Below are 15,471 nucleotides of genomic sequence, written 5' to 3'. Positions count from 1 at the left end.
GTAGCTGGCTACCACTTTTCTAGCCTACCGCTAATCAAAAGATTTTTCATGTTATTTTTTAGAAGTCTGGCCTGGTATGTGTTCAACATGGTTGATTTGCTTGGAGTCGATATTTGGATATTGTTTTTTTATTAAAAATATGAGTTTTTAAGCATTGAATATTTATGAAAAATGTTAAAATGTTTATTTTTAAACATTATAAAACCTACTTGCTTGTCCGAATTGGATGATCCAAAAGTCAATTCCTATAAAATAAAGCAAGTAAAACACATATGTACATACAATATTAGGGAAAACATGAAAAAAAAACTTCAAAAACTGGTATATATATAGTGATCCACACTTGATTTATATAGATCTAAGCTTTAAAAGCAAAATCTAATGGTTGGATCATGTTTAGCAAATCTAAAATATGAGAACTCTCGTGTGAACTGATAATTTCATTGGTTTTTTGTTCTTGTCTTGAATCTAGCTATATAGATGTGATTTTGTGGACACCCCAATTTTGACTTCAACTTGTCCAAAAGATGGACTTCAATCTTGAATCTAGTATTTTTGAGGTTTTGTCCAAAAGATGGATTTCATGAAGCACAGACTTTTTTATCTCCAAATAATCAGATCCACTTCAAATGTACTTTTGGCCTAAAAATGATGTTCTTATGCACCCACCATCGTGTGACTTTTGAATTTTCATTTGTGAGACCCTATGGCTACGCAGTGAATCTCTCTTACCTTTATCCAACACTCTCTATCTCTCTCTCACAGCCACCTCTATTAGTTGGCCCATTGGCCACCTCCTGCGTGTGTCCCTCACTCTCCCTATATATAAATATAATACAAACAACCTATGAAAGCTCCATAGATGTGATGATGTACATGTTTCATTTAGTGGTAACAGGCTTTTGGAATGCCAAAATCCCACCTGTATACAGGTATTTTTAGAGATCTAAAAAACAGCTGCTATGAATATAGTGATTTTTCTTGGCTAATAAAAACACATGATCCAAGAGTCCATTTATGCTAAATCGAGCATGTTAAATACATCTATAAGGTTAGATTGAGTCAAAACCACTGGTGTCATTAGACTCCACATATATATATATATATATATATATATATATATAAAGAAAGTCAGTGGGTGTTCCATTCCTAATGTATTCATAGGAAGAATAATATTTTTCCTTTTTTATTCTCAAAAAAAGGATGGAAATAATATTTTTTGTTAACAAGGCTAGACTCAGCTTGTCAGAAGCTCGAGATTGATCTTGGTATAGCAAACACCAGCCTAACCTGAACAGGGCTCGACGTGGTAGGCTCGTTGACCAGAAAGGCATTGAGAGAGAGAGAGAGGCTACTGATCCATCTGTGTCTGTCATGAGATTGTACCCGGAAATTTCCCCAGCTCTCCTCAACGCATACATCCATCCATTGACCTCCTTTTGTTCCAATTTCTGGTTATTCAGGTAAGTTGTGAATGCTGATTCAAAAGGACCTGTCTGATTACGAACATGGGTCGGTTCGACATCAAAGAAGACGGGAATGATCAGCCTTCCGCACTCCACGATCTTCGCGATCTCCTTCAAGCACCATCTCGAATCGGCATAGCCCTTGGAGAAGATGATCACAAACAGCCTGGATCTCAGGATGTACCCAAATAGCTCATCCACCCTCTCTCCCTTCTCCAAGTCCTCACTGTCTATGAAGACACGAATACCCTTGTCTACTAAGGCTTTATGGAGATGACCAGTGAAACCCTTGCGGGTGTCGGCACCTCTAAAACTTATGAATACATCAAACTCCCATCCGTCATCCCTTGATGAGGATGACCCTTCTCCTCTTCCACTGTTTTTGGACTCCATTGCTTGGTATCAGTTAGTGAGAACTAATGCTCTCTCACAATAAGAGAGGAAAAGGATGAGAAATGGAAACGAATCCTTCTCTATGTATTGAGTTTCCACTCACCGTCTGGGTTTTATAATGGAGGTGAGAGAGCCAGAGAGGGCGTAGAAGTTTGTCTCATGCTAGTAAACGGTCAGATCAACCACATCTGTCTTCGGATTTCAATCTGATTGGACCATATTTAACAAGATCTAAGTCCATATTTTATCAGAAAGGGAATTAAAACCTTTCACACAAAACCACAATTGTCGATCATGATTCATCTTGGGCTCGTCTTTGTGGGTAGGGATGCTGTAGTAAAAGACAACGTGTTAATCAAGGGATTTGCTGACGATTCAGATAATCAAGGTATCCGCTGCATTCCAAGGACAATTAAGGTATTCAGTTGCAGATTTATGAAAATCAAGAATCACCAACTACAGTCTACAGCCCACGCTATGAAGGGAATTAAAACCTTTCACACAAAACCACAATTGTCGATCACGATTCATCTTGGGCTCTTGCATTTGTGAGTAGGGATGCTGTAGTAAAAGACAACGTGTTAATCAAGGGATTTGCTGACGATTCGGTTTGATCAGATAATCAAGGTATCCGCTGCATTCCAATGACAATTAAGGTATTCGATTGCAGATTTATGAAAATCAAGAATCACCAACTACAGCCCACGCTACGAAGGGAATTAAAACCTTTCACACAAAACCACAAAATCCAAGGACAATTAAGGTATTCGGTTGCAGATTTCACGGGAGGGTGTTGTGTGTTCTCCCAAAAGACGCACTGTTTGCTTGTTGGGGTCCCAAAGAGCGTCACTTACAAGAGCTCTTGGAGCTCGTATGTGTTTCGGCGTCACTTAGCATCAGAATCCTGTGTGATTGCAAAGACTTAAGTACCATTTCTTGTTATTTTAGCCATGAAACAATGGTTCGAGAAAATGACAAAAATATCTTTCATTCAAAAAATAACGAAACGACGGTTCGAGAAAAAGACAAAAATGTTCATTCAGAAAGTCAATGATGATGTTAACTCTTCAAAGTCCAAACATTTTATTTTCACCATAAGCATTAAACTTTTGCATCCCATCTGATGTAGCAAGAGCTCTCTTTGACGACACACCCTTTACCGTCATTTATTGTCGTCGGAGCAGCCTTTGCTGTCGTCTCGAGTTCAGGTTCTCGCCTTGGTTTTTAGCTTGTGTTACAACACATTGTCGCCTTCTCGTTCATGCCTTGTGTTACAAAACATTTTCAGGTTCGCGATCGACTGATTCAATCATTGGTGGGCATCATAGGGGCATTTGTTGGCCTCTTATTTTTCGTTGTCGTTAGGTAGTATGGAAGAAAGCAATGATGCACAAACATTCCAACAAGTGCTATTAAGGCATTGTGAGTACCTTTCCATGTCATCATGTTATTGTTGAAGAACGTATGTCATCGTGAGTGCCATTAAAGCATTGTTTTGTTATTGCAGGTCGATCTTGTCCTTTTAATGATTCAAAACTTAACAATATTTGTAAGATGCTAGAACCTGTTGACAAGAATGCTTGTTTACATATGCAAGGAAGGGCCTCTACCCCATCCGGTATCGTCCATTCACTCAGTATATGCAATGTATCACAAGTCGCAGTTTTAGTAACATACTACCGATTTGTGAGATATTGTTTTGTTTGTTAATATCGATTTGTAAGCTATTATACTGAATTTCTTATTCGATTTGAAATATATTTTGCAATATATATATATCGATTTATAAGAAATTATGTATTTTATAGTGTCGATTTGAAAGCTATTATGCTGAATTCCCGTATCGATTTATAATATATTTTGTGATATGTATATCGATTTGTAAGATATTATGTGTTTTGTAGTGCCGATTTGTAAGCTATTATGCTGAAGTATCGTATTGATTTGTAATATATTATGTGATATGTATATCGATTTGTAAGATATTATGTGTTTTCTAGTATCGATTTGTAAGATATTTGTAAAAAGAATTTTAAAACGTGTATGTGCGAAAATACATTATTGTGCGCTTGCGGTGGCGATTTTCGTATTCAAATCACTGCTCATTTAACGATTTCTATTGAAATTGCTTCATAACGTTATAGATATAATTAAATCGCTATCGTCAACACATATACGACAAATCGTTTCTTTTATTGGCATGGTAAGTAACAACTCGATGCATGGTATAAGCAAATAAGAAATCGTAGTTGTTTTTATAATGTGATTCATTCAATCATTGCTTTGACTTGCTTAACCTTATTAGTATCCGTTTAACGCAAAATGGTATCTTGCTTATGGCAATGGTGAACTTATCACCTGGTTGCAATGAAGATGATCTATCTCAATCATTGGAAAGTTATGGAGAAGTGAACATGTGCACTAATGATGCACATGATAAGAAGGGTGCATGCATTGGATTCATTCTTGACTTGAATGTTCCAGCAGAAGAAATATAATTTGATAATGAGGTAGACGATCATAACAGTACACTTGATAAAGGTGCAAACACTGAGAATGAACATGATAGTACACTTGACTTTGTTCTCGTATAAGGAACGTAGTTTAATAATGAGGAAGCTGCGTATAAATTTTACAATGATTATGCCTTAAAACTTGGCTTCAGTGTTAGAAGGTATTCTTGGTCAAAAAATGCAAAGGGTGTCGTGGTGAAAAAGATATATATTTGTTTTAAGGAAGGTTGAAAGAAGTCAAAGTGGAAATCCAACAAGGAGCAAGTCAGATTCAAGATGTGGATGTCAAGCGAGAATGGTGTTAAGAAGACTTCCGAATGAGAAATATATAGTTTGTACTTTAATCAGTGATCATAACCATGATTTATCTGCTTCATTTATGACTTCTATGTTAATGTCACATCATAAAGTAACTAAAGCGCATGTTGCAATTGTTGAAATAGTTGATAATGTCAGCATTATACCAAGGAAGACATACAATTTGTGCGTGCACATAGATGGTGGTCATTAGAACATATCATTCACACCTATGGATCTAAGAAACCACTTGAGAAGGAAGAGGACAGATAACACGAAGAATGTAGAAATATGTTCTTTGATTGATTACTTACAAAAGAAATCAAGCATTGACCCTAGTTTCCTTAGTGTAATGCAAGTAAATGAAGATGGATATGATGTGAATATGTTATGGGTAGATTTAAAGTCAAGAGTAGATTATGAATGCTTCAATGATGTGTTTGTTTTTTATACGATAGTAAAGATTAATATTGAATAGTGGTCATTTGTGTAGTTTGTCAGAGTGAACCATCACTCACAAAGTTGTATATTAGACGATGCTTTTTTATATGACCAGACCAAAGAAACTTTTGAGTGGTTGTTCAGAGTATTTACACAGGCAATGAATGAGAAGCAACCTGAAATTGTACTTACAGATGGTGATCACGCAATTGCAGCTGCAGTGTCTCATGTATGACCAGATGCACATCATCGCCTATGTTTGTAGCATATCTTTCAAAATGCAGCAAAGAACATAGGACACATATTTAATCAGAAGACAGGGTTTGACAAAAAGTTTACAAGGTGTGTACTTGAAAGCGTAGATGATGTCACATTTATGTATGATTGTGAGGAAATGATTGAGATGTACGACCTTGAAGAATGTCTGTGATTACAAAATTTATATGCAGAAAAAGAGAAGTGAGCATTGTCATATGAAAGCAATACTTTTATGCAGGTATGATAAGCACACAAAGAGCTGAATCTATGCATGTCACACTGAAGAAAACCCTGTATTCATGTTTAACAATATTTTGCTTCATGGAACAATATGAATTATTTATATACGATTTTAGACAAAATGAGCTTGAACAAGATGTGAAATGCTTCAATACACGCCCTGTAACTTTGGACATAAAAATATTGATGCGACCTGCAGATCTGTCTATACTAACTATATTTGAATGGATTAAGAAAGAGGTTATACAGGTCATGAATTGAAACATAGAAGGACATGCGCAAATCGAGAATATGCACAAATATCATATTGTATAGGAGGGCGAAGAGCATCAGAAAAGGCAAGAAGCACATGTCACGTACAATGTTGACAACAAAACAGTTGAATGTACGTAAAAAAAATATGAATTTAAAGGTATTTTATGTCGTCATAAATTAAAGACACTTAATCAAGAGAAGATACAAGAAATACATGAGTCATATTTAATGTGAAGATGAAAGAGACAAGCAAAGATTGAACTGCTGGATACAGATAATGTCAGTCAATCTGGTGTTGATGAGAAGTGTCACATAGCCTTCTGTTACCAACAATTATGTAGGTTACTTATGCATATTGCAGATTTGACATCAAAAAGTGAAGAAGCCAATGTATGCATGAGAAAAGCGTTAAGGGAGTTACTTGAAAATGTGCAGTTGATTCACCATCAATCTGTTGCAGCTCATGAAGACCAGTTCAAGAAAATAAGAGCGAACAACGGAGGTGAAAATCAAGCTTCCCTTGACACTCATAAAAAGTTGCGCCGAAGCGTAAACATTATCTTCAATAAGTCAGGAGTGAACGTTATAGAATATGATAGAAAAATTCAACTAGCGAATGGTATCAAAAAAAAATCTGCCTCTGATCGCAGTCATCGGAGGACAAAGGGTGCACTAGAATTGGTTAGTAAGAAAGGGTTTAAGAAATAACCAATCTTTAAGCAAAAACAACCAAACCCTTCACATGAATATGTATGTAATACATTATATTGTTTCCCATGTAAATTGCATTATGTGCAACTTATCAATATCTAACTTGTGTAATTTCCAACATGCAACAATACCCTATAGACGTAATTTTCAACGTTGTAACCTTCAATCCTCCCAACCAATTTTTTCAGAACGATAGCTTCAGTTCTACAAGTCTTTTGGTATGTAATTAATGTTGGAAGGATGTTTGTATTTCTTGTGAAACTTAATGTAGTGTCTTATAGTATTCTGTTTCATGACAGACTCATATCAATTCGAAAGTGAACTATAAAACACAGGAATCACATGTGAATTCTGTTTAAGTCTTACCATAAAGTTAGTTGTTATGCCTCTTTGCATGACCCAATTTCCACATTATCAGATTTGTTAAGAGTTTAACAAAATAGGAGGTGAATATGCTTATATACTAAATGGTCTTATTAAGAAAGAGTTTTTGGATGAAGCCATTTTCATGAATTGCGAGCCACAAAAATAGAATTGTTAATATTTTTGTGGATCATGAAAATGACTTTATTTAAAAAGCTATGGAATAGGTATGTAATACATTATATTGCTTTACATATAAATTGCATTACGTGCAGCTTATCAATATCTAACTTGTGTAATTTCCAACATGCAACAATACCCTATAGACGTAATTTCCAACGTTGTGACCTTCAATCCTCCTGACCAGTTTTTTCGGAATGATTGCTTCAGTTTTATAAATCTTTTGGTATGTAATCAATGTTGGAAGGATGTTTGCATTTCTTGTGAAACTTAATGTAGTGTCTTATATTGTTCTGTTTCATGACACGCTCAGATCAATTCAAAAGCGAGCTATGAAACACAGGAATCATGTGTGAATTCTGTTTAAGTCTTACCATAAAGTTAGTTGTTATGCCTCTTTGCATGACCCAATTTCCATATTATCGGATTTATTAAAAGTTTAACAAAACAGGAGGTGAATATGCTTATCCACTTGATGGTCTTATTAAGAAAGAGTTTTTGGATGAAGCCATTTTCATGAATCGTGAGCCATAAAATAGAATTGTTAATACTTTTGTGAATCACCGTTCATGAAAATGGCTTCATCCAAAAAGCTATGGAACACAGGAATCGCATGTGAATTCTATTTAATAATGTATCTTTCACATGTATAAATCATTGTAATATATATCATTCACATGTATAAATCGTTGTCTTATTTAGCCTTCACATATACAAATCGTTATACATATACTGTATCGTCCATATTATATGGGAGGACCTCTACCCATTCGGTATCATCCATTCACTCAGTATATGTAATGTATCGCAAATCGTGGTTGTAATAACATAATACTGATTTATGTGATATTGTTTTGTTTGTTAATATCGATTTTTAAGTTATTATGCTGCATTTCCTTATCGATTTGTAATAAATTTTGCCATGTGTATAATGATTTGTACAACTGGATGAAAATCGTAATGTGCATGAGTATAAATCGCAATAAAAGTGCAAGGACAAATCGTTGTCTCGTCTACAAATCAACGTAAAGTTCAACAAAAAAAAATCGAGGTAAATTTGAAGTGATTTATAGCATGATACCAATTTACGTTTTATACAGAAATAATATTTTAGTAATAATTAAAAATCAATGAGTATATCACAATATTATATATCAATATCGTTCAAAAAGACAAACAAAGATATATCGTCATCGCATAGCTTCTTAAATACAAATTGACGTTATTTACAACCATATTCATTTATCAAAAATATCAGTATCTAGTTACAATACATCATGACCAATGGCCGAAATGACTGATTAATAAATGGCCAAAAAGAAAAATAATAAACAAAGCCACACGTTGTATAGACTTAGTAAAGAACAAATCAAGAATAATTCAACGATAAAAATCAAGGTAACTTTATAAATATAAATTGATTTCGTTCACAAAGACTAACAAAAGACATATCGTTATCGCAATAACTTCATAAATACAAATCGATTTTGTTCACAAAGACTAACAAAAATATATTGTTGTCGCAGTAACTTTAAAACTACAAATCGATGTGATTTACAACCATAATCATTTACGAAAAAATCTAGTCCTTTTTACCTGACCACAATGGTTTGGCTTAGATAAAATACATGACCATCATCATAAAAAAAACAAATATCATCACCAGTAGGTAATTATTGGGATGTCTAATTGTAATTATGAATTAATTACGACAATGATATGTCTTTGTTTTTCTATGTGAACGATATCGATATGTAATATCATGATTTACTCATAATGTTTTGCAACTGTTACGTAAATCGATTTGTACTTTAAGTCTAAATATCATGTCGATTTGTGTACAAGTGCATAAAACCCTGCAAAATATAAAACCCTAATATAGATCTATATATAAAACCCTACCTGACCCATTGTCCAGGTCTAAAACCCTAATCTATTTAACCTTTCTTTCTCTTTCTTTTCTGCGGCAGCGCAACTTCTTCTTCTTCTTTTTTCTCCTCTGCCTTCATCTTCTTCTTCTTCTCTTTCTTCTACTTCTTCCTTGTATTATTCTTTCTTCTACTGTGTTCCTTCTACCTGTGCTTAATAGATGGGGTTTGATGTTGTTAACGTAGTTATTTCACGCCGTGAGAAAAAATTTGTATAACGACCATAATTATCTTCAATCGTTGTCGCCATATCGAAGCAAGCACAGATATTCTGCATGATAGGGGTGATGCTGATGTCCATCTATTTGATCTATTCCTACTGTTGGACCCTCTATTGTTTGCAAACCATACTTTACAGTTGAAAAAACAGTTGTTTAATCTTCGATATACTTCATGACACATACGGTATAATGTCTTTGCTGAAGTTTGTGAAGCATATTTTCAAGAGTGCACCATTGCTAGAGTCTCTGAGAATCAACCTCAGTCCGAGAAAAATAGTACAGTAGGCTGCCATTACTAATGAGCTCATTTTCTTAGAGATGATGTATCCTCAGCTGCACATAGAATCACTTTGTAGTAGGAAATGAACTCGACGATGAACAATATAGATGTTTTGGTGATCTCTTCTGTAAAAATGGGAGTCTCTAAAAGATAGATATGCGCTTGACAGAAATGTCCTCCCATACATATTGTAACTAAATACTAATATTTTTTGTATATGAATGTGGTTGTAAATCATGTGGATTTGTAGTTACGAAGTTACAACGAGAACGATATGTTTTATTTGTTTTTTATAAACGAAATTGATTTGTATTTAAGAAGTGAACTCATTTTGTATCGTTGAAGTAAAACTCAAAATCCTTAAACCTAAAACCTAAACCCCAAATTCCAAAACCTAAACCCTAATCACCCGTAAAAGCGATTAGGAAATATTGTTGACATAGACGTAGCCTTCATACGTTATTGTGTAAATCGCGATGGTACAACTGAATGAAAATTGCACTGTGCATGAGTACAAATTGCTGTAAAACTGCACGGTCAATGTTTTTGCAAATCGTTTCAGCTGTTTATCAATATTTGTGCAAATCATTTCAAACTTATATAAATGCTTGTTCAATTTTTATTTATGAAGGTCGATCATTACAATGATTTGTTCAGTGACATTTATGTGCTACACTTATAGAATGTCACGTTAAAGAAAATAACACATTTTCACTATACACAACGCTAATCACTTTTACAATTTTCATTTACAAAGGGAAAACATAACAATGATTTGCCTTTACTATTAATAAAAGTCCAACTTATTGGCGTGTTTAGTAAAATTAAAATTTTATTTATTTCAACCCAGAGAGATTTATATAATTTGTATACAAAGTCTTACAAAATTTGTATACAAATTTTGGTTGTACAGTTTATAAAATCTGTTAGAAGTCGATGTACATCGTATTACTACTTGGGGGGTCACGTCGTTCATTGTCTTCTAGATATTGTTGCCGAATGAGTTTTTTTCTCTTCCGTAATTAGAAACTCCATCAATTTTTCACATATTTTTTTGTGAAATCCAGGTATATCATCCTGCAACAAAAATATAATGTGACATCAATACATAAATTGAGTCTCGAATAATAGAGCATAATAAAGAGCATACAACATCGAAATCAGGTTCTCGTCTATTGTATATTACTTCAATATACTTCATTACAAATACGTCACAATCGACACCATTATTTTGTTAAGGAGCATCGTGTGCGGAGCAAAACCTCCACTCGCCAATGTCAACACCCAAAACATCTTTGATGAATCTCATGTCTGATTAATGCAAAAGCAAGTAAATTCCTTACCACCGTACATGATACGATACCCTTATAGATGAAAACTTACAAAATGCAAAATACCACAATCTACACCAGTGTAAAAGACCAATGAGTTGTAGGACCATATTCATTTTTTCTGTAGATCCATCATGTATAAGACCCAATGCTGAACAGTTTGCCAGAGTGTAGGAATCAATATCTGTAAATCGATAAAATATCTTATAAATCGATTGGACAAATCGTGTTAGGACTGTTATGCTTAAACCTTGGACAAGTGGTTTCTTCACTTACCCTTTCACTTGACCAAAAGTCTTCGCAGTGATCATTGTTACCCCAGTATGGTAGTCCATCTTGAAATCCAATGGAGTATGGAAATCAGCGGACGAAACTCTATTGAACGAAACAGTGATAATAGTAAGGTTAAAACATGAAGCAACAAGAGTAAATCAAAAAAGAAAATAAACATATAAAAGAACCGATATACTATGAAATAAGGGGTGACAATGCATTTAATATTGATTGTTGCCTTGCTTTGAATATACACGATAAAATCAGATATAGTTTGTTTGCAACAAATATGCACGTGTTGACATACATATCCATGACATATGTAATATATAACTGATAGTGGTTTCATACGTACAAAATTACTGATAGTGTTTCTTTTTGCAAATTCATTTTGCAACCGTTTGATGTTATCTTGGAGTTCTTTGTTAAGTTTTTGGGCACCGCTTTATGTGGATGTTTCACTGACATTAACAGAATATTCAAGAAACGATATTGAAATTTCTTTCTACAATACACAACACAAATCAAATATACGCTATAAAAGAGACAAATTTTAAAGAAACTCATCATGAGGTTTAGAAAATATATCTCTGATTCACCATCGCTGGTTGTGCAGTTATCGTCTTCTCCTTCCTCGTCTCCTTCCTCGCATCGATACCCCCTTTACGATGAAGCAGGTTATATATTCGATTCACGAACAAGTTGTTTATAAAGGAAACATTTTTTTGTTTGTTCCTTATTTATGAAGCAAAGCGAAGCAACACCGTCCTGAACTTGTGCGATGTGTCATTCATATATAAAGGAAACGTCATTTCACATACCATGATATGTCAGAAAATATTGTCAGTTTTCAAAAAGTGTGAGCAAATAAATTGCATTGTCATTTTATCTGCCTTTTACAAAACTAGTCAACGCGATAGGACATATCAAGCAAATCGCGATAGCGCATATTATTACAATGAAATTGATTTGCAACTAAGTCTCAATTTATAGTTTACTAAGTCTAAACATCGTATTGATTTATTTATGGTTTTTCTTGATATATCATTCACATTGACAAAGCGTGATAGAAACATCATTCACATTATCAATAAACATCATGTCGATTTATTTTTTTATCCTCTTTTTCATCTTTTAGCAGTCATTGTATAAATCATGATAGGACAAATCGTTAACATAGACAAAGCTCATCAAAGCAAATCACACTAGGACAAATCGTTGCAGTGAAATCAATTTTCAACTGTCACTTAAATCAGTATCAAGTTGTAAATCGATTTGTATTTAAGAAGTAACCTCAATTTTTACTGTAAAACCTGCAAAATTTCGATAATTATCAAACTAAATAAAGGATAAAATCCTTGAAAATAAATATGATAAAATGATATGGAGTCGATCTGAATGGATCTTGAATCCAAACTGGATAGAATGGATCCAGTATCTCGATTCAGGTACAACAAACAGATTCGGATCCTGGACGGATCCGAAACCCAATTAGAATCCAATTGGATTTTAATGGATCCAAATATGGTCGAATTTCAATCAAGAGACAAAAATCTAGTTAGAAGATTTAGAAGATCTAAAATACAATTTGTAATTGAAATTCGTCAAAAAATCAATTCTTATATAAAAGAATTAAACATGGCCAATAGTGCAACAAGATGAGAAGCAATGTTGTGGTGAGGTGTATTGCCTAGTGATGAGGCAACCTGAGTTCAAATCCCATGAACTACACTCACACAGATTTTAGAAAAAAGATGTGTCTCTTTGTCAAAAATGTTATTTTTGGAATTTTCGCCGAAACCTTACTAAAGGTTAAATAAATTAACGTTGCAAGAATATGCAACGAAATTCAAAATAGCACACTGGTGGGGTTCGTTGCCTCTTAGGGAGTAGGACCTCGGTTCAAGTCCCCTTGTGTGCCAGGGATACTTTTTACAAAAAAAAAAAAATCTTCCTTTGGAAAGGCCCTTCCACTAATTCGACAATTAAGAAGGGGTTTTAAAATAGTAAAGAGGAAGGCTCCTTGAAATGGGCAGAGGGAAGTTTAAAAAAAAAGGTACGATTTTAGAATTGGGAGAAGGAGGTCGGTTACTAAGAGAAAAAGAAATAAATACATAATACGTCATTTATGGAAAAATCCACCAGACGTCTATAAGTGGTTAAATAAAATTTTGTTGCAAAGATATGCAATGAAATTGTGTATGGCACACTGGTGGGGCTTGTTACCTTGTATTAAGAAGGTCCCCAGCTCAAATCCCCTTGTGCACTAGGATTTTTGTAGAATAAACCAACAAAATCATTTTTTTTTGTAACTCCTCATGAATCCAAAATTTAGGGCGACACACGTTTTAAGAAAGTGGTGTTTCACCTCCCCATTTAAGACCGATTAAATGGGGGGGAGGAGACGCACAATGAAGGATAGGGCTGGGCGTCTTTCCCAAATGGGAGGCCCAACCAACCAATTCAAAGAAAAAAAAATGGTGGGCATTAAACCAAATAATTAAGAAAAAAAATTGAAGGCTCTTGGGTATGAACGGTTGGTGGGTTTATAAAGAGGTCCCTTGGAACTTTTTCTCCTTTTCCCTCAAACCCTTCATCTCCCATATAAAACTCTTCATCTCTCCAGCCAGCTGCGTGATCCACCTTGGTCGAGCACTCCGCCATTGATTCCAGCGAAGAAGTGGTGCGAGGTTGTCGAACGTTCATCCTCAGATCCGCGTCTACACCAGCCATTGCCATCGCCATCGCCATCTTTCTATCTTCGCTTCTTGTTGATGCTGAACCTAAAGACGAAAGGAGACGTGTGGAGCAAGAGGAATCACTCTCGCAAACTCTTTCGGTCTTCAACGAGGTAGGGGCATAATCTCTTTATGCTTGTGCATAGTGTTATGCAATAGGTATATATGTTGGACAATCAAATTACATATACCATGATACATATAGATTTGGTTGGTGCGGAATTTCTGTGTATGGCTTCACGAGCACCATGGTACGTGTAAAAATACAGATATAGGGGTTTGAGGATCTGTATAGTTATACATATGGTGCAGACCTAAATTTGTTCCTAGAATAATGAAAACCCAACCGGGTCATGTGTAGACTATACTACACGACCAGCGCCTATGACCACGAATCTGTTAGAAATTTAAGTATACTTTGAAATGTAGTTATAAACTTACACTTCTTCCCGATCCAATGAGATTTGCCTTCATCCGGGTGATACAAAATATAAATTTCTGCGGGTAGTCATCGGATCATGAACGGGCGCCTTTCAGCGTGGATGTCCCTGTTGAGTTGTTATTATTTTCCTTGATGCATAACCGTAAGAACCTGATTATTAAAGTGCAAGCGGGTTGCTCGTGAATTTCCGGAGGCATAGGTCGGACCACTCGACCTATACCCCTGTACTAAACAATCGACCACCCACCGTGGTCATAGATCTTGTACACATACACTCAACGGTAGGTATTGGTCAGGGTTGATCTGAAAAAAAAAAAAAGAATGAGAAAATAGTTTGATCTAAGGTTTTAGGAAGAATGATATGCATGTTGTCTCCCTTTTAAAAGAACGATTGCATTCCCATGTGATGTAGTATAGAGATATCAACTATTTAGTTGTGCATATACTTATTAGTATCTTGTGTTAATTCTATGCCACAAGATATAATTTCTGTATTGTGGTTTGGTTGAATTCATTTGAAAAGTAGGTACCAGTTTTATTTAAGGGATTTTTTGTTTTTTTTGTAATCACAGTCGTTATGAAGAGTTGACATACCAGTCCGATTCATGCCACTTTTATAAGAAATTAGAAATAAACCTACCAGATGATTGTTTACTAGCATATACATGGACGTCCTAGATTTATATGAACTTAGCTTCATATAGATGAGTTATAAGTGTTGACCTGCATGATGGTTCTAGATGTACCTATTCATGTAATGGTTCCACTACTGGATCAAGTAGCTGAAGGCACAAATTCAGTTATCAAGTAAAGCTTGCGTCGATTCAAGCTGTGACTAGGGCCGACTCGAACTGGGGTCATATTCAGTTTTCATTGAGGTGCTGACCAGATTTGATCATGGTGGTCGAGCTCATTCAGCCTGACATCGGTTGCCTAGAACCAATAGGGGCTCCGCTTGTTTGTGGGCTGCGGGCCGCACAACATGGTAGCTTATGCTGGATATATCAGCCATGCCTGATCGGACCGACCAGCATGACATGGGACTCTATCGACTCTTCTCGGGTTGTGTGCTGTCATGTTTTTGGCTCACAGTCAATGTAAGGCGTTAGGTTGGCTTGGGTGCTGCAAACCGGAATAGCAC

General features: G+C 35.2%; 1 protein-coding gene across 1 annotated transcript in view; it reads right to left on the bottom strand.

Moving 5' to 3' along the window:
- Positions 1 to 1,859, bottom strand: part of LOC149815610 (disease resistance protein Roq1-like) — a 34,154-nt gene extending 32,295 nt beyond the window's left edge. Inside the window, exon 1 of the mRNA XM_089990582.1 lies at positions 1,387 to 1,859. Coding sequence (XP_089846708.1) covers positions 1,387 to 1,859 — 473 coding nt within the window. The remainder of the gene's footprint in view (positions 1 to 1,386) is intronic.
- Positions 1,860 to 15,471: the final 13,612 nt, after the last annotated feature.

This window comes from Nuphar pumila, chromosome 15 (genome assembly GCF_984573655.1).
Source record: "Nuphar pumila chromosome 15, dmNupPumi1.hap1.1, whole genome shotgun sequence".
Lineage (NCBI taxonomy): Eukaryota > Viridiplantae > Streptophyta > Magnoliopsida > Nymphaeales > Nymphaeaceae > Nuphar > Nuphar pumila.
The sequence above is the reverse complement of the archived record's forward strand: the minus strand, read 5'-3'. Positions and strand labels throughout refer to the sequence as shown.